This window comes from Herpailurus yagouaroundi, unplaced genomic scaffold (assembly GCF_014898765.1).
Source record: "Herpailurus yagouaroundi ecotype Mexico unplaced genomic scaffold, PumYag 29, whole genome shotgun sequence".
In the NCBI taxonomy this organism is placed as follows: domain Eukaryota; kingdom Metazoa; phylum Chordata; class Mammalia; order Carnivora; family Felidae; genus Herpailurus; species Herpailurus yagouaroundi.
Genome location: NW_024412377.1, coordinates 26,669,775 through 26,692,511, shown reverse-complemented (window position 1 = coordinate 26,692,511; position 22,737 = coordinate 26,669,775). Strand labels below are relative to the sequence as shown.

The following is a 22,737-nucleotide window of genomic DNA, read 5'->3' as shown; positions in this document are numbered from 1 at the left end:
CTGCCATTTGGTCACTGTGAGGAACCTGGCATATATGTTGCGGATTCCAATATATATACTAATATTCTTAATCCTGTATGCAACACAAATGATAATAAAAAGGTCTTCTCTTATCACTGAAAATATCACCATGTGATCTTTACCTAACCTCGTCCCTGTGATATATCAGTGTTCCAGGTCCTGTGGAGGTGGAGTTCAGGAGAGAGGAGTGATTTGTCTAGGAGGTCTCTGTGACTGGACGAAAAGGCCCACATCCACCGCACCCTGCAACAGCCATCCTTGTTGTCACTGGGCCACTGGGAACTGGAACCTGGTAAGAGCCGGTTATAGTCTCTTCAATTTATTTTAGTCTTTTAAAACATAGTGTTTCTTTTCTTTTGATTTACAAGGTAATATATATTCATGGAAAATGTTCAGCAAATCCATTGATTTAGTTCCAGTACTCTTCTGCCATTAATTCCTCTAAATCTGCTGAAAATTGATCCTTGCTGACATGCGGTCAATGTTTACTGTCTTGAAGAGAAAACTTCAAATGCATTCAATAGAAAGCAGATCAAATACCAACATGATCTCAGAGGCACAAAGCCCAAAGAAAAGCAGTTTTGGGTCTCAATACCTTGGATCCTGTGGCTTTTCCTGAAGCAAACAGGAGTTGTTAATGCCCTGAAGCTGGAGGCTTAGCCTGATTTCCTGAGTTTCAGATCTTGTCAATTCACAGATCAGTTTGCCAGATGGCCAGTCTGTTTGATGGAGAGACAAACAAACAAACTGTAAATGAGAGAAAGATTTATTATTGTCACAAAGTTTGTTATAAAAATAACTGTATCAGTGACCCTGAAAACAAAGAAAATCCTCCCACAGACAGATTCTCCCAGCACTTTGATTTGTCATATCCTGAATTCTCTAGAAAACAGAGTCCTAAGACCAAAGCTAACACTTTATTAGGAAATATAATACCAGAAAATCAGGGGTGATAGGAAAGAGGAAGGAGACAGGGAAAGAATGGATCAAATATGAGGTGGTGCATTACCAGACTGACCACTTGTCCTAACTGACTGTTGCTTGGTGTCAGGAACAACTGGTTGCTCTCAAAAGAAGACCTTCAAAAAGCTAGCTATATGAACTCTCTTAGGGTAGTTTGTCCAGCGGCAAGAAGGGAGAAGATGATTTACTGGTTCCTATCTCTTAGGATTGAGTAAAAAGTCTTCTCTCAGATGGCTAATATCCCCTGTTGTCTTGGGCTATTCATGTGTGGGCATTGGGCAGGCCCCACCATGTTGCATGTCTCAGCCAGAAAAGCCCAGAATCAAGAGGTGAGAGGCACACAGCATGGGCATAGGAGGTGCAGGCCAATAGACTATGCTTTCATGAAGTTAGTTACCATCTCAGCTGGGGCAGATCAATGGCCAACAGCTGGGGAACAAGGGGAGCCAAGAGGATCTGATATACAAATCCCTCAACTGTTAATATTTTGTAATGTAAAACTTGTTCTTGTTTAAGTATATTTTGATAGTTATAACACAGGCCAATGCAGTATTTTGACAAACATAATGCCCCCAGATATTTTTAAGCTGCTATACCCTTAGTGATTCTCACTGTTCATTGCTGTATAGTTGCTCCTGCATAGCTATAATCAATTCACACTCTGGCAAGTACTCTTGAAAAAGGCTTCTACTGGTACATCCAACTCAAGATTGTGCTGGTCTCTGGATAATACCTGCTCAAATCCAGGAAGAACAAGATGATTTATTATTGCTAAAGGAACATTGTCCATTAATCACTTAGCCTGCAAAAAATTAAAAATGCATATTTTATTATATTCATAGCTTAAAAAATTTCCAGTAGACAAAGAAGAACGATGTCAACCACTTCAGTAGGTAGACAGGGCACATCATATTTTCTATCGATTCCCTATCTTCATTGGCATCTAATACTGATTCATAATGAATTGCCAAAGAAGATACTGGTGTCAAGACAAGCTTTTGTTTTTGCAACCTGCTGAACTGTGTGCCAGGGCCAGTAGCTGACTTTCACCCTGTCCCCATGGGCCATGTGAACAACAGAAAATGTCACATGCAATTTTACTTTTTTTCATGTAAATATAATTTAATCACTTTACATTTGGCATCTCCCTTGGAAAATGACTTTATTTCCTGTTCACTAGAAATTCAGCTATTCCAAAACCAATTTTCTTCATCCACCTTTGATTTCAAAACCTGAAAAGACTTTACCCAACAAATAAATATGTGTTTCAGGATTAAGCTCTTCAAAAATACCCTGGAACCCTATATAACAATATAAGCATCACTAATCAAATCAAATGTGACCATTAGAAGAAAATAATTCATACCATGTGAACTATTATGAAAATGTTATAACTTTGGCCCCATTCAGGAACACAAAATCCCATAGAAGATTAACAACTACAGATGAACATTTTTTTAAAATACCTATTTATTTATTTATTTATTTATTTATTTGTTTGTTTGTTTATTTATTTTTGAGAAACAGAGAGTGCACAAGCTGGGAAGGGGCAGAGAGGGAAACAGAGAATCCCAAGCAGTCTCCATGTTGTCAGCACAGAGCCCAATGTGGTGCTCAAACCCATGGACCATGAGATTATGACCTGAGCCAAAACCAAGAGTCAGATGCTCAACTGACTGAGCCACCCAGGCACCCCTACGGATGAATTAAGTCTGTCAATTCCCTGAGGCTCTTGTACCTTATTATTTAGCTCAACAGTTTCTTTTTGGCAAGAAAGATAATGATAGCCCAGTAAATATTATAATAATGATGTGTGAAGCATATCCTGTTCTTAGGGAACTAAGTGAGGAAAGAAAATTGTCAAAAACACCCCCTCCCCTCTCCATTTACCTATAATATGGTCTGCTTCTCATTTTGGCACTCAGGTAGTATCTGCTAGAAGCAGATAGGCAGACTTACAGTTGACTTAGCATGCCAGAGAAAGCTAAATTGTAAATTGTGAGGTTCTGTGTGGTTGTTATTCTTCAGTCAAATTTCCAGCACATTTTTTTATAATAATGTGTCTGGAGTTAGAACGGAAAGTATTAAAATCAACGAGAAATTTAAACTACATAGACTGACACAGCAGTTCTACCTGTAGTAATTTAGCCCACAAATATTCCATCAAACATAATCCTAGATGATGATAAAGATGTTCATTTCCATGTTGTTTGTAACAGCAATTCCTAAAAATAACCTAATATCCTTTGATAGAAGAACTGGTCAGTCTATTAATTTATTAGAGTACAGCCCTTTTAAGAATGAGGTAGAACTATATTTCTGAGTTGTAAAAATTCCTAACAACAGAAATTCAAAGTTTCTTTATTTTTAAAAAAATTTTTTTAATGTTTATTTTTATTTTTGAGACAGAGAGAAACAGAGCATGAATGGGGGAGGGTCAGAGAGAGAGGGAGACACAGAATCTGAAACAGGCTCCAGGCTCTGAGCTGTCAGCACAGAGCCCGACGTGGGGCTTGAACTCATGAACCGTGAGATCATGACTGGAGGCGAAGTTGGACACTTAACCGACTGAGCCACCCAGGTGCCCCTCAAAGTTTCTTTAAAGAGAGTTAGAGGTTACTGCATTTTGGAGGTGGACATGAGTTAAAGTTTCCTTGGAAGAGCCATTTGTCAAAAATTCATCAATTGCGCATATCAAAGAATAGGGGGCTTGAAAGGTGGCAACACTGACCAAGCCAGGCTTTGGAATTACTCTTGACCTCTGAGATCTATTATCAAGTGAAAAACACGAATTACGGAGCCCAGGGAACACATGTGGATGAATTGAACATACACATTTGCCTCTCTTCCCCAAACTGCATTAAATAGAAGAGAAAAAAATTAAAAACACCTCAAATCCACAAAGACCAGAGGATAGAAGACAATATCAGAGAAGGAATCAATAAAATTTTGGAAGCTAGAACCAGATAGGCAAACATATAGTTGACTTTGCATGCCAGAGAAAGCTAAAAACTGTCTATAGCACAGAAATTTTCCAGGCAGCTTCTGAGGCAGCAGTGAAGGTAGGGGAAAATGGAGAGTTGGTTGAAAGTTTGTAAGAGAGACAGTTGGATCTTTAGAGCTTTCCTACTTCCTGACCATAGCCTGGAGGTCTTCTTGCGGGAGAAGTAAACCAAGAGAGACCTTGGAATCAGTCACAGTTGGTGGGAACAAAAGAGCTCATCTCACCAATGGTTACGTGAAAATACACTCAGTAAATTGTGTCCTCCTTTCCCTAACAGAGCTCCACAAAGGCAAGGGACTGGGTTGTCCTCAAGAGAAAAAAAAAATTCATATAATAGATCTCCTCCTGATCACCTTATATAAAACCACTTCACAATAACTGCCATCCATGGAACTTCCAGTCAGCTCATAGTTACCTCATCTTAAGTAGATAGGCTAGGATTACTGGACATTTAAGAAAACCTATTACACCAAGGACAAAATAACAAACGGAACAAAAGAAACTCCAAGGAACAGAGACCTTGAAAAGAACATCAAACTTCCCCCCAAAAAACTATAATTAATTTCTTCAGAGAAATAGGAGACTACACCCGTGACCTAGCTTCCTATTGCAGCTATATAAAAGGAGTACTCAGAGAATATAAAGAGATCTTAAGTATTTTTATAGTAGAAAGGTAAAAAAGTAAGTAGAAAGGTTGGGGAAATAATGTGAAGAAATCTCTCAAGAAAATACAAAAAGAAAATGCAATAAAAAATAAATAAAAGATGAGAAAATTAGAGGATCAGACCGGGAGGTATGAAATTGAAATAGGATTTCAGAAAGAGAGAATAGAGATGGAATAGAAATGAGGCAATCAAAGAATTAATACAAGAAAAATTTCCAAATCTGAAGAACGTGAGTCTCCATGCCCGTTAAATTCTGTAAGAGAAAGGAAAGTCAGAAGAGAGGTGGACCTGTTTCTATGTTAGCAAAAGCCAAAAAAAATAAATAAATAAAAAATAAATAAAAAAAATCTTACTTTACATGGTTGCTACCAGGACTGAACTCAAGGATATTTCCTGTGCACTTAGAACTGTGCCCACCATATATTAGTAGTAAGTGTAAGAAAACTATTCAGTGAAGATGCTTGCATTAGTTTTGAAACATCTAATGGTTCCTCCTTTTCATATTTCTCCAATCCATCTATGTTGGTTGAGTGGTAGCAACAACAGAGTTTTATAGCTTCACACAGAGTGAGTCTTTGCTGATCATCTGCTAAGCCCTGGGAGTCAACATTTCCAAACAGGCCAGCTTAAGCTGAAGAGAACCCTTGGGCTCTGATTGGATAAGGCATCCAGGACTGAATGAGACTAGTGTGCAGTTCACCTTAGGGTATGGTCAATTCAGTTACTCAGTAGCCTTAGCTGGGAGCTAAGCCGCATCCTTATTTTGGGGTTCTCAGTTCTACACAAAGATTCCTTATTATCACTGGTTCCAAAGAAGTGGAACTCAGCATTAAAAGAGGTGTACCTTCTCTCTAAAACCCCAAACTGACCGCATTACCACAATTAACAAAACCCAAATCAGTAACCGTGCTTCCTGCTTAATCCTCCAATTAAGTACCAACACAAATTCATGCATCTTCTTTATCACAAGTCATTTTAATTGACTAATTAATGCATGGACAGTGACCTCTCTGCTCATTTTTGTGCTTGGCTTGGAATTAGTTCTTCCATCTTTATCTGCCCTGGACAAGAGGGCCAGCAGGACTTCAGCACCCTGGACCAGCCCAGCCTTGTTCCATCAGACCCTTAGGAGCAGAAAGTAGGAAAGGAAGTCATTTGTTCTTTATGTAACAACTTTATTTTACAGGGGAAGAAAGAGAGTGGTTGAGTGTTTGATCCAGAACAATATGCAGTGAGTGGAAAAGCCCATCTCCAGAATCCTGGTCCAGGACTCTTGATCAAATTCTGGCTTGATTAACTGCCCTTGTTCTTCCTGTTGTCTTCTGTTGCACACTTTTATTTACTCAAGATCAGCTCAGTAGTTATTTCTGGTTTCTGCCCTCTGGGAAGTTTAATTATATAAGAAAGAAAATGTTGAAGTGGAATGTTAGTCATTAGAGTGTCTGTGGTCCACAATAGCCAAAATGCGGAAGCACCCAAGTGTCCATCCACAGATGAATGGATAAACAAAATGTGGTATATACATACAGTGGAATATTATTCCACCTTAAAAGAAATTCTGGTACATGCTATATTGCAGAGGAAACTTGAAGACATTATGCTAACTGAAGTAATCCAGGGACAACTCTACTTATATGAGGTACATACAACAGTCAAATTCATAAAGATGAAAAATAGATTGGTGGTTGCCAGGGGCTAGTGGTGAGGGTGGAAGATGGGGAACTCTTATTTAATGAGTACAGAGTTTCAATTTGGAAATACAAAAAAGTTCTAGAGATGGATAGAAGTGATGATTGCACAACCATGAGAATACACTTAGGGCACTGGATTATATACTTAAAAATGGTTAAAATAATGAATTTTATGTTGTGTATGTGTGTGTGTGTATAATATATTATATTATAGTATATATTTTATATATATTTTAATATATATAATATAAATATTTATATATTATATTTTAATATATTACATACATTTATATTATATATTTTCATAATATATAGACAAAATAAAAAAATTTTTCTGCTTCCAGGCAGCCACTGGATGACACTGCGATAAAATCTTGTGAGTGGCTTGAGGCCATACATGGTCCAGCTGGACCCATTCCAGATTCTCTTTCCATTCTTTCATGGTTTCCTCTCCTACTTCTCTTTCTTCATGTCTGATTCCCAGCCCCAAGTCAAATCTAGTTCAGAGAAACTGGATTTCTGAGGCACCAGGGCTTAGAAATGAAATCTTTTTCTATTTTGCTTGTATTTCAGACTTTGTCCACATTCCTCAGAGAACCCAACAGTCAATTAAGTTAAATTCAATCCACACAGTCAGTAGTATAGACTCTGCCTAAATTCACATCTCCAAATTTGTAGTGCCTTATTCTCTGACTCCTTCAGAACGATTTCTGATAATCGAGACTGTCCCCTCCTTGAGTATGGTGGGGCTAGAGGTGCTCTGCTAGAGTCCCCCTGGTGGTCCCAGGGAAGAACCGTGACTCTCTGTGCACCCCTCTTTTTCAGTGCACTGCTTCCTGTGGAGGGGGCTTTCAGAAGAGGACTGTGCATTGTGTCTCCTCAGAAGACAACACAACTGAAGACCGATGCGTGTGTGATCACAAAGTCAGACCTCCAGAAGTCCAGAAGTGCAGCCTGCAGGCCTGCAAGAAGAGTGCTGGTGGGTGAACGCCTTTGCCCAGGGGGGAGAGAACATTTCATCAATAAGGTGTCCTGTATGAATCGACTGTGGATAATTTTAGTCCCCTTTATTGAGCGAAGAATCTTAATGCTGAAGAGGCCAGCCAGCTCCACTCAGAGCAAGCTGTCTGTTGATCTGGTGATCCTTGAGGGATTATCTCTTTAATTTTCCCGTCTCAAAGCACGTTCACACTGATGTCATCCCACAGAGATGAGAATCACTTCTGTTTTTTCAGAAATTTCTGAGAGATGCTCCAGCCTTTCTCAGGAAATCAGTCAAGTGGTGAACGGCTGTCTCTATCAATCCAGCACCACTGGCTTAGGTCAGGTTCCACAGAAACAGCTCTGAGGTACAAATTTGTGTGCAAGGGATTCATTTAGGAAGTGCTCCTGAGGAAAACCATTAAGGGAATAGGAGAAGCAAGACAAAAGAGGGCAAAAGCACAGCCAGGCTGCTGTTTCAGACTGGTCCCACAGGGAAGCTCTAGGGTGTAAGCTATGTGTCAGATCTGTCTGTTCCTGAGGCCTGTGAGCTGGACGTTCACACTCCCACACTCTTCACATTGGCCAACGGCTACACTGGGGAAAGTGAATTCGCAGGTCTTAAAAGCTCTCTACGTGGAGAGACAAAGCAACTCCAGGAGGGTCTGTGGGCAGTCCTCCAAAAGAGCAAGAATCACTGGGCATTAGAGGCTACAGAACAGGGATGCTGGGACTTAGCAGGGTAGGGGATTGGGGTGACACATGAAAATGGACCAAAAAACATAAGGAGGGACACCTGAACAGAGGAAGATCACTGTTACCTGCTACATTCAACTTCCACTTTCCGAAAGCATCCCGATATGAATAATGTATGGTCACCTTCGTCATTTAAGTCCATTGAGCTGCAGCCTGGAAAGGTTAAGTGGCCCGTTCATGAAGACCCGGTGGGCTGACTTCAGAGCCAGAGCACCAAGCCAGGTCTTCTCCTCACATGTGTCACTTCCTCGGGGGTGAAAAGAATCCAGTTTTGGAATCAGACAGCAATGGGTTTGCATCCAGTAGCAGCCTCTTTCTATCTGTGACCTTGGCAAATTGTTTAACACTCTGAGTCTGTTTCCTTTTGGATATAAAGAGAATAATAATACAAGCTTTCTGAAGTTGTTGTGAAGATTTTAAACAGCAGGTATTAAGTGCCTTTAAAAAGAGAAAAAATTCCATCAACAAACCAGTTCAGTTACCTCCCTTGGGCAACTTAACTTCATTTCAATAGACTACGCTTTCTTCTATCCATTTATGAATGAATGGGTTCAAGCATAAGCATGAACTCTAATGTCTGTTTCATTGGTATTTGGGGCTTCATTAATATGTGAGATTTTAAAATTAAGTTAAAAACCTAGGGAGGAGATTTTCAGGCAAAGAGAGGATTTTTTGATAGTCTACTTACATCCATTACAAAGCGGAGGGTACCTCCTGTAGATGTAGTCCTGAAATTGCGATTTAGATGGTCAGACTGAATTTACTCTGTCCCTATTTATAGAACTGACTATTAGACGTCATTAGCTAAGTGAAAAACCAGCATGTGGGTCAGACATAGTGGTGGTATTTTTCTAAAGATTGTTAGAGATTAGTGGTAGTGGAGCCTGTGTTCTGTTCATCTGTTCCTTGCCTCCTTCCAAGTACTGAGGGGACTGGCATTCAATGGAGACTGCCATTAGAATTCATACCCTGAGATTTTCCTTAGAGGTTGCGTGTTTACAAATCATGCACGTATTCAGCAAATATTTGTTGGGCCCTGACTGACTCCATGCTAAACATAATGTCAAACAAGGAACAAAGCTGCAATCCAGTGACCCTGATAAGGGAGGTAAGAATGTTACAGGAGTTCTTGGAAAGGGCATGGACTGGGACCTGGGGAGAGCAGGGAAGACCTGTAGAGGAAGTGAACGATGTGTAGACAGGTCACGCAAGAGGTTCCTGACGGGCTTTCTGTTTCTGCAGTAACCAGGAAGAATACAATGTCATGGCACAGGAGTCTAACTCAAGTATGAAGGTCATGGGAAGTTAGGAACTGTAGAAAGCAAAGCTGGAGCTTGCGATGCATGCGGATGAGTGTGGACTTTATCCTAGAGCAGAAGGAGCATTGAAGTATTCCAAGCAGGGACATGGAGATGAGAAAGTCATGCCAGCTGCCATGTGGAAGATAGATAAGACCATTCAGGAGACTGCAGCTGTCCCCCAAGCCATAGATGTATGTGGCATGAACTAGGGTGGTGTGCAGGTAGGGAGAAGTAAGTGGATTCAGGAACTACTTGACAGGAAGATTTGGCAAGTCTCTGTTCCTGGGGGAATAACAGGGAAGATAAGCCCAGATTTCCAACCTGGGCAGCTGAGTAGAGGAGGCTGCCATTCACTGAGACAAGCCCCCCCAGGAGTGGGTTTGAGAATGAGGAAAGGAAATGAGTTCTGTTTAGGACATGTTTGTTGAGGTGACTATGAATCATTTGGGTAGGAGTGTCCTGTGATTGGTTTTCTACACAGATGCAGAGCCAAGAGGGAGATCTTAGCTGGAAATTCTGAATGTAATACACTGAGGGAGAAAATGCTTTAGATGTGATTGTCACGCGCAACTTCTTTCTGACTAACTTACATTTGGGGGTGGCTATCATTGACTTTATTTGAAACTCCGAAAGAAGCTACTACCTAACGCTCATTTTCAGAGGTGTTATTGGTCCCTGGACTGGCTGCCCCAGTATCACCTGGGAGCTTGTTAGAAATGCAGGGTCTCAGGCCTCACCTCAGATCTACTGCATTTATCAGAATCTGCACTTAAACAAGATCCCCAGGTGATTTGGATGTACATTAAAGTTTGAGAAGCACCCTGTTCTAGATCAAGGAGCCAATTTGAGACCCTCTTCCCTTTGTGTCATCTCATCACCTTCTATGGTACCGTGTTTTTCAAATGTTAAGGTGATATAGTATCTGTCTGTATTGTATTGATTTTTATATAATTGAAGCAGCAAAAAGGCTTGATTGACCATGCTCAGTGTTGTGGGCTGTTATTTTTAAACTCTATATAGATAGTCTTTAACTGTCTTATCACTGGACAGCGCCATCTTCAATAATCAAAACTAGGTGAAATGCATACATGGTATTTTTATCTTGAAATCTCACACTGAGAAGATGGTGACTAATAGTTGGGTGTCAGTGGATACAAATAGCAATGAATTCCACTCACCTCAACAATTATCAGGGCAACAAAAGATAATTACTAGCTTCTCCTGAAGGCAGAGCCATGCTTACTCATACAGAAACAACATAAAGAGCAGCTTCAAGAAATTCCTTGATTTAAAGAATCTACCACCAACCCTGACCCCTGAGCCTTCTAAAATGCTTTGAAAATAAGTCATTCGGTGCCTGGATTCTTGTCAGTCAGCCAGCCATCACAGTAAACATACACCCTGTGTCCATCCTGTAGAATCAGGTATGAATTCCACATAAGGTTTGCTTTCCTCCAGGCCATTTTAATTCCTTTAGATGCCATCAAAATTGTTAATGATTTAAATTCTAAATCAGAACTACCATTTCCATATAGAGACTATTAAACCCTTTCTAAGTATCTAGAAGATTAAAAAAATTAATTTAAAGATTTAACAAATTTTTAAAAATTTATCCAGAAATATGTACTATCAAGTATATTCTAGGCATTATATTCATAATGATTATAAAACAAAAGCAAAGCTCTTATGTGCACCATTCCTGGGTTGTTGTTTTTTAACGAGGGAATGAGGGGTAGAGAAGGCAAGAAAAAGAATAAGGAAAGTAATGAACACAGTACTTGGACCCAGAGTTGCTACAAATGAACATTAGAATCAGCAAACTTTCTACTCAAGAATATTCTTCCAGATGAATAGAATTTTGTGTTTTCATTTATTCAGCAAATATTACTGATCACAACATATGTCTCAGGCAAATGCTAAAAACCGAGGGGACAGAAATGAGTACAATACAGCCCCTGGCCTCAAGGAACCCAAACTCTGACAGAAACTGAATTTGTCAGCAATACTGAAATCGTTTTTAAACTTTCTTCTATGGGAAAAATATTATCCTTTCAACCTAGACACAGCTGACAACAAAGAAACAAGCTTATACGTGTCCCTTTAAATTTCCAAGCGTGGTTTCTGTTGAACAGGCAGAGGCAAATTGAGATCTCCTCTCCAAGTCGCCCCTAATTATAAGCATTGTGTGTGCTTCGGCCAGGATCCAGTTTGCTGATGAATACAACAAGCCTTCATTGTTTTATTATAATAAAGAGAACTGTGCAGTTAAGCCATGCCATGATGTTGGGCTCATGGTCATTATCTAAATGAGCTGCTAAACACAGGCCTGGAACACACTCCCAATATAGGCCACCTCTATCCTCCACTCGTCTTTCAAGTTCCCCACTCTCAAACAGGAGCACCCCAGGATCCAGCATGCTCCCAGTGTTCTGAAGACCATTGAAAAGCAGACTTTGTGATCTCATGGTTCCCAAGATCAGGCAAGAACACCAGGCATCGTTGAGCCTCTGTCAGTCACATAGGTGACCTAACCTGACAATAGGGGGCCCCTTGTGAGCAAATGAGGATGTTCTTTTCAAGGAAGATCTGTCCATGTGCCCTCCTCCTCCCCTATCACCAGTACAAGAGATTCATTCCCTTGGTGTCCGAGTTTTAGAAGCAATGAAACAACATTCAAATTCCAGCCACCATCTACATACCAGCTATGCAATCAATGTTGGTCTAGTTACCAAGCCTCTCTGGAACCTTCTGTTTTTAAAAGAAGAATAGCTATACCTACAAGTAAATTTCTACGTGCCTCAAATAAGGCAGTATATGTGAAGTATATTGTCTGGTGATCTGGTAAGTGCTTAATAAATTGTATTTCTGTTATTATTATTGTCATAGGAGGGTGGGTGCATTACTTTCCTAGGGCTACCATAAAAGACTACCAGGAGCTAAATAGCTTAAAACAACAGAAATGTATTCTCACAGTTCTGGAGGCCAGATGTTCAAAATCAAAGTCTTAACAGGGCCATGCTCTCTGTCTAAGCTTCTGGTGGTTGCTGGCAATCCCTGGCTTTCCTTGGCTTGTAGCTGCATAACTTCAATCTCTGCCCCCATCATCACATGGCTAATCTCCCTCTGATGTCAGTGTCTTCATGTGGTTTTCTCTTCACTATGTGTACCTGTCTCCTCTTCTTCTAAGGACACCAGTCATTAAGGGTCTACCCTATTCTGATGTGACCTCATCTTCATATATGTCATTATTACATCGTCAAAGAAATATTTCCACACAAAGTCCCATTCACACGTACCAATGGTTAGGACTCCAACTTTGGGAGACACTAAAACTTCGGAGGATGCAATTCAGCCCACAATACGTTAAGGGATTTGGGAGCCTCTAGGAAGCCTGTTCTATAATGGTAGACATGCTTGAGAGGTCACACTTTAGCCCTCACAAAAAAGACTCACATCACTATAGAAGAGTTCAAGATGGAATGTAGTAGCATGTTGGAGCAAATATTGCAATAGTAATACAAGTTCGGAGACTGAGACAGAAGGGATCCACGTGGGGCAGCATGGCCAAAAGAGGCTTTGTGGAGAAAGGGGATGCAAGCTGAGCCTTCGCACTTCCTCTGTCTTCTTCCTTTCCCAAGGTGACCTCAGTGCTCACATTTCCGTGGCAGGGAGAACATGGGGCCGGGAGCTACACCATATGCACCTCTTCCATCCACCGTCCACAAGGGCTTCAGGAGATACTGACTGAGAAATTGGAGCAGACCTGTGACACCCAGGCTTCCATGCTGGCCCTGTTCCAAAGCCAGTAGCCTAGAGAGGAATCTTTGTCTCATTCTGAACAGCTGTCCACATGATGGAGGGCCAGCCCTCAAGGAGAATACTGGCCGCTCTAGCAGAGATGAGGGAGACGAGGACCTCCAGTTCCTATTCCACAGTAGGAATCCCTGGCTGAAATGTGTGCCTTTCCTGAAACGTGAAAGCACCTAAGAAAGTTTCCTGTGGAATTTTATAATAGGCTTAGGGAAGGGGCCTGAAGAAGAAAAGAATCAACAGTGAAGATTTTGGGGGGATCTAGGCACATTGTGTGTTGCCTATTCCCAAGTGCTGTTAAAACTTGCAAACAAAATAGAATTCTGACAGCGAATAGAAGACATTTATTTCTTCACAAGAAGGAAAAAAAAACATTCAAGGCGCATTCAAGGGAATGATGAGTTATGAGGAGATACAAAGCATTTTTTGCCCTCATGACCTGAAGGTGAAAGAAAGTATAAAGAGGAAAACATACTGTCACGGATTTTGGGTAAAGACGATGTTACCTCAATTTTTATTTCTACTGACAGTCCTATTTACAAAGGACAACAGCCTCTTTGTGAAAATGTTTTTCTTCAAGATGATTCAAATCTCTTCTGGAAAGAAGAAGGAAAAGCAGCCAGAGCTCTGAGAGGCACCCAGGCAAAGTTTGAATTTCACTTTGTAGAAGAAAAATCTGCTATTTGGGGCCTCACTGAATTTCTTCCAGCCCAGGACTGCATGGACCAGTCCAGTCTGAATACTGCTCCTAGAATGTGTGGTGTTGATGGTCGCAGAGAAATTCCCTGCTTCATGGATGAGGAGAGCAGGGACAAAGGAAAAATAAAAATTGAGAAACCTAATTACCTAGAGCTGTTAGAGTAGAACAAGGATTAGAATCCAGGGGAATTATTTGTGTATGTCTTATGGCTTCACCTACCGGGTACATTTCTGGAGGGCAGCGACCACATTCTATATACCTGTATCCTTTGCTGTGCTGAGCTATGCTCAGAACACATTGGTTAGTTGGCTAGCTGGGTGATTGCTCGGTGCTCTGAGTAACATGATTGATAAGAGCATAAGCTCTGGGGTCAAAACTGTCTCTGTTTAGATCTGGCTGTGCCACTTACTAGCCAGGGAACATTGTGCAGGTTTTTAACTCCTATAGGCTTTACCATCTTCATTTGTGTAATGGAAAGAATCATTTTTACCCGATAGTACTGCTGAAATGATTAAATGAGGCAGTGCATGTGAAACATTGCATTCAACTGTTGCAAAACAATACTGCAGAGCAAAACATCTCTAAACTTGGGGACTACAATCATGTGTATTTTGCTCAGCATCTACAGATCAGCTGAGGGTCAGCTGATCTAGCTTGTGGTTGGCTGGTCTTGGCTGCAAGCTGTAGGTCCAGTCTAGGTTTGTTCCATGTATCTTTCATCCTCCTTGGTCCACTAGGTGCATGAACCATGTCCTTCTCACGGTGACAGCAGAAGCTCATCAGGGCAGGCTCCTCCTCCTGCACCCCCCAAAGCCCTGCAAGGATCATGCGCACTTAGGTCACATTGTCCAAAGCAAGTCATAGGGCTAAACCCAAAGTTAAGCAATGGAGAAGTATTCACACCCACCAGGCAGCCATGGCAAGGGTGGGAATGTATATGACACCGCTACGCAGGAGTGAAGAATTGTGACTGAGAGTTCAGTTTAACACAAATACTTTGCAGAGTGTCTGATACATAATCAGTGTTCTGTGGATGTCAACTATTATGAATTATTATGAAACCTTTCTTGGTAGATGCATAACATCTTCCATTAATAGAAGTTGTGTTCATTCACTTACAAAGGATAATCTTTGTTTTTTCTTATTTTTCTCTCCTTCCACAGATTTACTTTGCACCAAGGACAAGTTATCAGCCAGTTTCTGCCAAACACTAAAAACCATGAAGAAATGTTCTGTGCCCACTGTGAGGGCTCAGTGCTGCCTTTCATGTCCCCAGACACACATCGTCCACACCCAAAGGCCAAGAAAGCCACAGTCGCTCAAAAACCCCAAAGCATTCTAGTCCAGAAGGAAGCCACCCTCCACCACAGACTGCAGCAACCTGCTGATGGTATACTTTCTAGACCCAGGGACCACTGCACTGAGGTTTCTCAGGCCCAACTTTGGCTCAAAACGAAATCCACTGTGTTTTTTAGCCACAAAACATCCTTGCAAAAGGCGTGGGACTGTGATAGCTTGCTGTTCCCTGACAGGCAGGTGAGATATCCAGGAGAGTCAGGCATCTCCTGGGATTGGCTCCCAGGAAAGGTGCCAGATTAGCTAAGTCAGTGACATGATGTCTTTCCCCTCCTTAAAAATAAAAACAAAGACACCAGGATTTTCCCAGACTACCTCAGGAGTATCAAGAAACAGAACCAGATGTATCCAGGTAACAAATAATCTTGTTAATTTACTTAGGTGAAACCATCCTTTTTTTCCTTCCTGCTTGGGGAAGCTGTTGTTGAATACATCATGGGAGAGAGCTTTCAGGAACATTCCTTTACTTCACCCAGGCAGAGGACCACTTTGTTCAGCCAGTACTCACCGGAGTCAGGGAGAGAAAGTGCTGGCTATATCACTCCATCTACATCACTGTAGACTCCATATGTGGGCTGTTTAGACTCCCTTGTGTGCCTGGAGATATAAGAAGAAGAGAAAATGGGCAGAAACTATAAGATTTGTAAAGGTAAAAGATTTAGCTTAATTATACAGAAGACATTTCTGACTCAAGGATAATTTCTATGAAAACTCTTAAAAAGCAAACGAGCAGAAATCAAATTCTTGCTAGTATAAGAAAAGAAACATGGATCTTTATTCTTCCCCCTTTCCTGGCAAATACGTTTCCTTTGCAGAAGAGTAGATGAGTCTTCCTGTCTGACGTTTCCTCTCTAGCACATTCCCTGCCTGAGTCATCAGTTCAGGTCCAGCTGTGTTTCCACTGCTGGGGGTTTACACACAACAGCTACTCTAGCCAGGTCTGTGGCTGCAACACACACCTGCCTACCCCCAGGACAGAAAATGGTGCTCAAGATTAAAATATTTCAAAGAACCAGGTAAACTGTATTAAGTACAAGAACTTGGAACGCACCTCTAGTCTTGAAAAAAAAAAAAAAAACAGAACTCAAAAGTGAGGTTAAGTACACCCAGTACACCCAGTAGTTAGTTTTAAGGTCTGTTTCCCGGGATGGAACAGTCAGGAGAGACCCAAAAAGTGAAATGAATGCTGGAATGCTTATTCTGGACGTTCTCACCACCAATCAGGAGGCTGTGGTCTCAAATACAAGGCAAGTTTCCTGGGTGGGTGGGTGGGTGGGTAGGGAGGGCCTCAAAGGGAAGAAGCCCTCAGAACCAGTTCTTGACAGAGCGGGAAGCAGGGATGTGGACTTCAGGTAATGGGTAGCACATTCCAGACTCATGCACAGGTAGTGTAGTGTCCCATAGCTCTGGTGGATTACCTATCCGTTCAGCAGAATGGTGCTATTGAATAATGGTGCTAATATCTAGATGGTGGCAGAACTAATATAAACATACAGATAGATGTACAAGTGGGCGAGTCCATATACATCTATTGAATGTGTGATGGTGTTGCTGGCCAATGCCAGTTCTATTGCTTGGATACTAGAAGCTTAAAATGTTTATATTATGTGCTTTTTCATTTTCTTTCAAACCATTAATGTCTATTATTCTGATAAATTCCTGTGGAAAATAGAACACTGGGGTTGGGATGAAATTTAAGAAGGAGCAGAAACAGGAGGAAAGCAGAAACATTTACCTAAAGCCAGGGAGGTTATTTCTCAATAATAATGGTCTTGTGTTCTCTCTCTTTGAATGCAAACACTGCTGGTAGATGACAATCATTGGTGAAATGTGTTTTAGAGAGAAGAGGCTTAAATGGTTAGTGACAGGAGTGGAGGAGAACCTGATTTTTTCTAATGAGGCCGTTTGCAGAGACCGTCCCCGAAGTGTAGTGTGGGCTTTCAGGGGGCCAAATTTAGCAAGCTAGGTTGATTTAACTTCACCCGGTACTGTACTATCTAGCATCAGTTTATGCATGTCATCAGAGACCTGGGTATGACCAGTCTTCCAGAACTCAGGAACAAACCTGGATTCCTACTGACCTCAGCAAACTCAACTAGGCCAGATTTCTCAATACACGAAATGGACCGTGTTATTTATGACCCACATGGCAGAGAAGATGATAGACATGTGGGGAGGGTCTGGCCAGATATTCCATTCTAGGGCTTTCTCCAGTTTCGTAAAGGTAGGAAATGAGCCCCTAATCATGTATCACAGATGTTCACTGCCTGTATGGAGGCTGTGTCGTGAGATAGTTGTGTGGCATCTGTCAGTCTGTACTCCAGGATAGAGTCATCTGACACAGTTGTTACCTTGACACTCATCTTTGGATCATCAGGGTTTTGACAGGTCCCCCTGCTTGCAGTCATAAAGAGGCCCCAGATTTAATAGAAAGACTCTAAAGACGAGAACCTAGATGGTAGCTTCACCATTCCTTGGATGTTCACAGGGGACAACATCAAACAGCATTGTTGATTTATTTAGTGCACGTCCTCCTTTCTTCCCACCTTGAACAGGCAAGTGAGAAATGTGGCAAGACATGCTGTATACACATCTGCCATGAGCCAGAGGGGCCACCACAGGGTCTGGTGCTTAAATACAGTGAGGTTCTCAAACCCAGTTTGGTTTATTTCCATTGTCTTTCATAGTGATAGAGTTCACTGTTCTCTGGAAAGTTGTGGGTGAATTGAATTCTTGAACACTGAAACATAGTTTAACACACCAAGAGAAAATATTCCAAGAGACCAGCGAAGACTTTTCAAAAAAAGAAATAATTTTGTGGATGCAAACAATTGCCTCTTCGTGGAAATGACTTGTTTTTCAATGGGTTTTCCTGGTGCAGTCATCCCAATGCGGTGCTTTCAGATATTTAATGAATGTTTACTTCATCAAGTTTCTGAAACCAATGTGAGAGATTTATGCTGTTTCAGACTATAATTTCCCAATCAATTGGCTGAAATCCTTCAAATTCTAAAATCTACACCCTGCTACCCCAGAGACTGCCAATCTTAGCTCTTCTCCCTCTGACTTTAAGATGAAGTCCTGGGACAGTGTATTTGCTGCTCGGTGCACAGTGATTCACTCTCAGGGGAGAGACCACATGACGTGAACTGCCTGGTGCTACAACTTAGCCAACATATTTGATGCTACTCCTATTTTGTTGTATTGAAAATTCAAATATTGTTAGTGTTAACATTATTTTAAGTTATGTCATTAAAAAAATCATTGCAAAGCACAGTTCTACCCATGACTGTCCTCCACAGTGGTTGTATGATGTATATGGCCCAACCCATGTGCTCTCCCTGCATCTCTATGCTACGCTGTTTTGCCAGGCCCAGCCTCCTTTAGGGGTACCTTGGTGGGTACCTCAGTATTTAAAGCCAGAGTGTAATCATAGCCTGCTATCGTGTAGCATTAATAAAATCGCTAAACTCAATGTTTCCATGTGATACATTTACTCCTGCCATGAGACTCCCACCACCCACCAGTATTGCCCTGGAATTTAACAACTGGAGGAGGATGCTGTCAACTTCTTCCTCCCACACTCCTTTGCAGATTTCTTCCTACTCCACCCCTAGATCATTATGTCATCAGATGAGTCACCTCCCCGGTGATGTAGAACATAGGTCCCTTGTGAATGTTGATGCAGCTGACACAATCCACCATATGATGATCCAAAGTGATGCCTAAAATTCTCCTCAGTACCAGGTTCAGTGTATGCAGAACTGTGTATGCAGTTCACAGCATAACCTATTCCCTCAATCTATCCAGCATGTTGACATAACATTTAAGACAAACTAACCCACCTCTAGAGGATCTTGCTCTGGAAATCCAGTCCTTCTTCCAAAATGGTACCTAGCATAGCAAGTGTAACCAGCAAAAGTAGAATTTGGACATAGGGACATGGAATTTATTCAAATGGAATGAGTAAAAATGAGGCTGGCAAGAGCCAAACATCTGTAGGCCTAGGATGTTTGAGGGCATGCATAGGAGCAGTAGGAATCATTTTTGGTCAAGAAGACATCAGAGAGGGCCATGAACACCTCCTTGTTTGTACCTTAAAAACTCTTCTTTCTGTAATGACTGGGTAACTCTTATCCTACAAAACTTAGCTCAAATGCTGTTTCACCAAAGAAGCCTACACTAACCCTGCCAGAAAGACTGAGGCACTTTTCTGTTCCTCCTTCACCATGAGAGAGAGAGAGAGAGAGAGAGTGCATGGGAGTACACAAGCATGAGTGGGGGAGGCACAGAGAGAGGGGGACAGAGGATCCTTGTTGACAGCAGAGAGCCTGATGCTGGGCTCAAACTCATGAACTGTGAGATCATGATGAGCCAAAATTGGATGCTTAACTGATTGAGCCACCCAGGCTCCCCTCTGGAACACTAGTTCTTAATCAGGGATGATTTTGTCCCTAGGAGACATTTGACAATGACTGGAAACATTGGGAGGGGAGGAAGTGCTATAAGAATCTAGTGAGTAGAGGCCAAGGATGCTGCTAAACATTCTACATGACAGCCCCCCAACCAATAAAGATTTGTCTGGTTCAAAGTGTGAATAGTTTCGAAGTTGAAAAGCTGTACTACAACAATATCACCCTGGAGTGAGTAGCAGCATTTCTGGGTTGAGTAAAACTGAGCCCACCCTAAAATTTAGAACTCATAAGAGGACCAATGAGGTGAGTCAGAAAACCTTCAAAGAAGAAAAAAAAATTATCAGGATTCAAAGCACATTAGCTTGAAAAAGCATCTTAATGGAGGGGACAAAGGATTGTGAGTATAGCTCCAAAAGAGTCTTGAATCAGCCCCTGGGGGTTCAGGTGTTTGATCTTAGAGCTGGGGGCAATAAACTAAAAGCAAATAAAATAGAAAAATGATATCTTAGGGACTTGGAATAACCTCCTCCAACTGAGGTTTCTACCCAAACAGAACAGATGTAATCAGCCAGATCAAATTAACACCTTTACTAAGGATAAGGCTGGTTTAGAGAGCATACCATAGATGCAGATGGAAAAGAGTTTTCCTATTCTTCTCTACATCTCCAGGTTTCAGGCTCAAGAAGGATGGGGGCCAGAGAGGGAGAGAAAGAGAGAGGTGGATCTCTCAACCCATTAACCTGTTAATAAAAGTATCCATGGCCTTTAAATGTTCACCAATGGCAGCATTCTGTCCTGTACTTGGAGGAGCTCTTGACAAGGGTGTCATAAAGGTCCAGAAGCATATCCCAACACTACCAATACTGAGTCCTCTTGTTTCTATGGGAGAGAGGTAAAAGAGCATGAAGGGAAGAGATGTGGGGGTGGGGGAACAGAGAAGGTATTATGTAAAAATGGTACCTTTTCCAGAAATCCTAATTGAAGATAGATTTTTTTTAATTAAAAAATTATTTTAACACCTGTTTATTTTTAAGAGAGAAAGACAGAGCACGACTGCGGGAGGGGAAGAGAGAGAGGGAGACACAGAATCCGAAGCAGGCTCCAGGCTCTGAGCTGTCAACACAGAGCCTGACACAGGGCTTGAACTCACAGACCTCAAGATCATGACCTGAGCCAAATTCGGACACTTAACTGAGCCACCCGGGCATGAAGATATTTTTTTAAAGATCATAAGGAAAAGACTTATCAGGAAGAGTAGAAAAACAAGACCAGAAGTTAATGAGAGTGATCCTGCCTTCTGCGCCCACTCCCCAACCAAGCATTGCCCACACCTTCACTGGACAACCCCAGGCCCCTTCTTTTTAGTGGAAGAGGCTGGCACACCTCCATCACCAGCTTTGTGGGATGTTGCCAGGACTAGAGGTCCTCAGTGACAGTGCTGCGGCTTCTGCATATGGTGCCTGGCACCAGCATAATATCAAAGGATTCCCAAAGAAGCAGCACAGTCTGCCTGGAGCTGGGCATCAGACATCAGCCAGCCGGGGGTGGGGGGTGGGGGGTGGGGTCCTCTGCCCAAATGCCATCTACAGTGGTGCCTCTGGCACCATCCCTGCACAGCATCCTCTTTGGCTGCTATGACAACTAGGAAACATCCCCATAGCCAGCTGTGTTGTGGCAGGACAGGAAAATAATAAGCTGTGGGAGAAAGTCATTAAGAGAATTAGTCCACAGGAGACATTCTCTTGTTGCTCCCAAACTATCAGAGAGGAATTTGCAGGGTCTGGAAATCCCTCAGAGCAGGTTGGAACAGATCCAGGGAAAAACTCTTAACCATCACTCACTATATTCTTAATTCCAGGCTAAGATCTACTTACAATTCTTTTACCAACATACCACTCCTCTAGATGTAGCCCTTTGAGGGGAGGGAAAATATTTTTTGTTATTTCTATTCCTGGAACCTAGCTCACTGTCTAGCACACAGTGTGTGTTCAACAAAAATTGTGTTGATGCCAAGTGAAGGATCTGGGAAGACACATGAAAGTCTTTTAGCAGCTGAGAGATGAAAGATTATTCTGGAAGTTGAACTTGATAATCCATTCAGAACCAACACAGAGAGCTAAACTAACCATCTTAGCTAGTAATCAACAATTAATTACAGGGACTTGAAACATTCCAGCAATTTTCAGTAGCAGTATTTGGGAACATGATGTGCCCCATGAAACACCCTTTCATGCAGGATCCAGGGGCTGAAGCTAAGGAGCCCAGTGTTTCCACTTTACTAATGTCTGATACTCATCCTCTTTCTGAGGTCTTCCCAGTGTTTGAAAGAGAGGCAGTGTGGTGGGGACCAAACATACGAAACTGGGAGCAGAAGAACTGGATGCTGTCTGTTCCGCCACCACCAAGTTGTGGACTTTGGGCAAGTCTTCGGCATTCACCTACATTTCTGTCTCCTGATGTGTGATCAGCTCCCTTATGGCAATAGTCATTTTTGCATTTATCATTAACACCCCAGTTCTCAACACCATGCCTGACGTGGAAAGGATACCTGGTCAAGTGCAACAAACAGTTGCCTGGACAGCTCTACTTGTGAAACAAGTCTGGGTGTGTGAGGGCTGTTAAAGCCACAGGAAAGGGGTGCCTGGATGGTTCAGTTAAGCGTCAATTTTTCATTTCAGCTCAGGTTGTGATCTCAAGGTCCAGAAGATTGAGCCCCATGTAGGGCTTCGAACTGAGAGCATGGAGCCTGCTTGGGATTCTCTCTCTCCCTCTCTCTCTCTCTGCCCCTCCTCCTACTCGCATGCTCTCTCTTTCTCTCAAAATAATTTTAAAAAACCACAGGGAAAACATGATGCAGCTTCTGAATTATCAATTTGCTGCAAAGTTGGGAGAAGAGAAGCATTTTTTTTTAAATAAAATATGTATGAGGTGCCTGGGTGGCTCAGTCAGTTAAGCATCAGACTCTTGATTTCAGCTCAGGTCATGATCTCATGGTTCATGGGATCGAGCCCTGCTGTGCAGACCGCATGGAGCCTGCTTGGGATTCTCTCTCCCTCTCTGCCCCTCTCTCTCTC

The 22,737-nt window shown here is 41.9% G+C and overlaps 1 protein-coding gene across 2 annotated transcripts in view; it reads left to right on the top strand.

Moving 5' to 3' along the window:
* Positions 1–18,723, top strand: part of ADAMTS12 (ADAM metallopeptidase with thrombospondin type 1 motif 12) — a 332,472-nt gene extending 313,749 nt beyond the window's left edge. For both annotated transcript variants that reach the window (XM_040494910.1, XM_040494900.1), the window contains 3 exons: positions 170–313; positions 7,170–7,323; positions 15,056–18,723. In XM_040494910.1, the coding sequence (XP_040350844.1) occupies positions 170–313; positions 7,170–7,323; positions 15,056–15,234 (477 nt within the window). In that variant the 3' untranslated portion in view covers positions 15,235–18,723. The remainder of the gene's footprint in view (positions 1–169; positions 314–7,169; positions 7,324–15,055) is intronic.
* Positions 18,724–22,737: the final 4,014 nt, after the last annotated feature.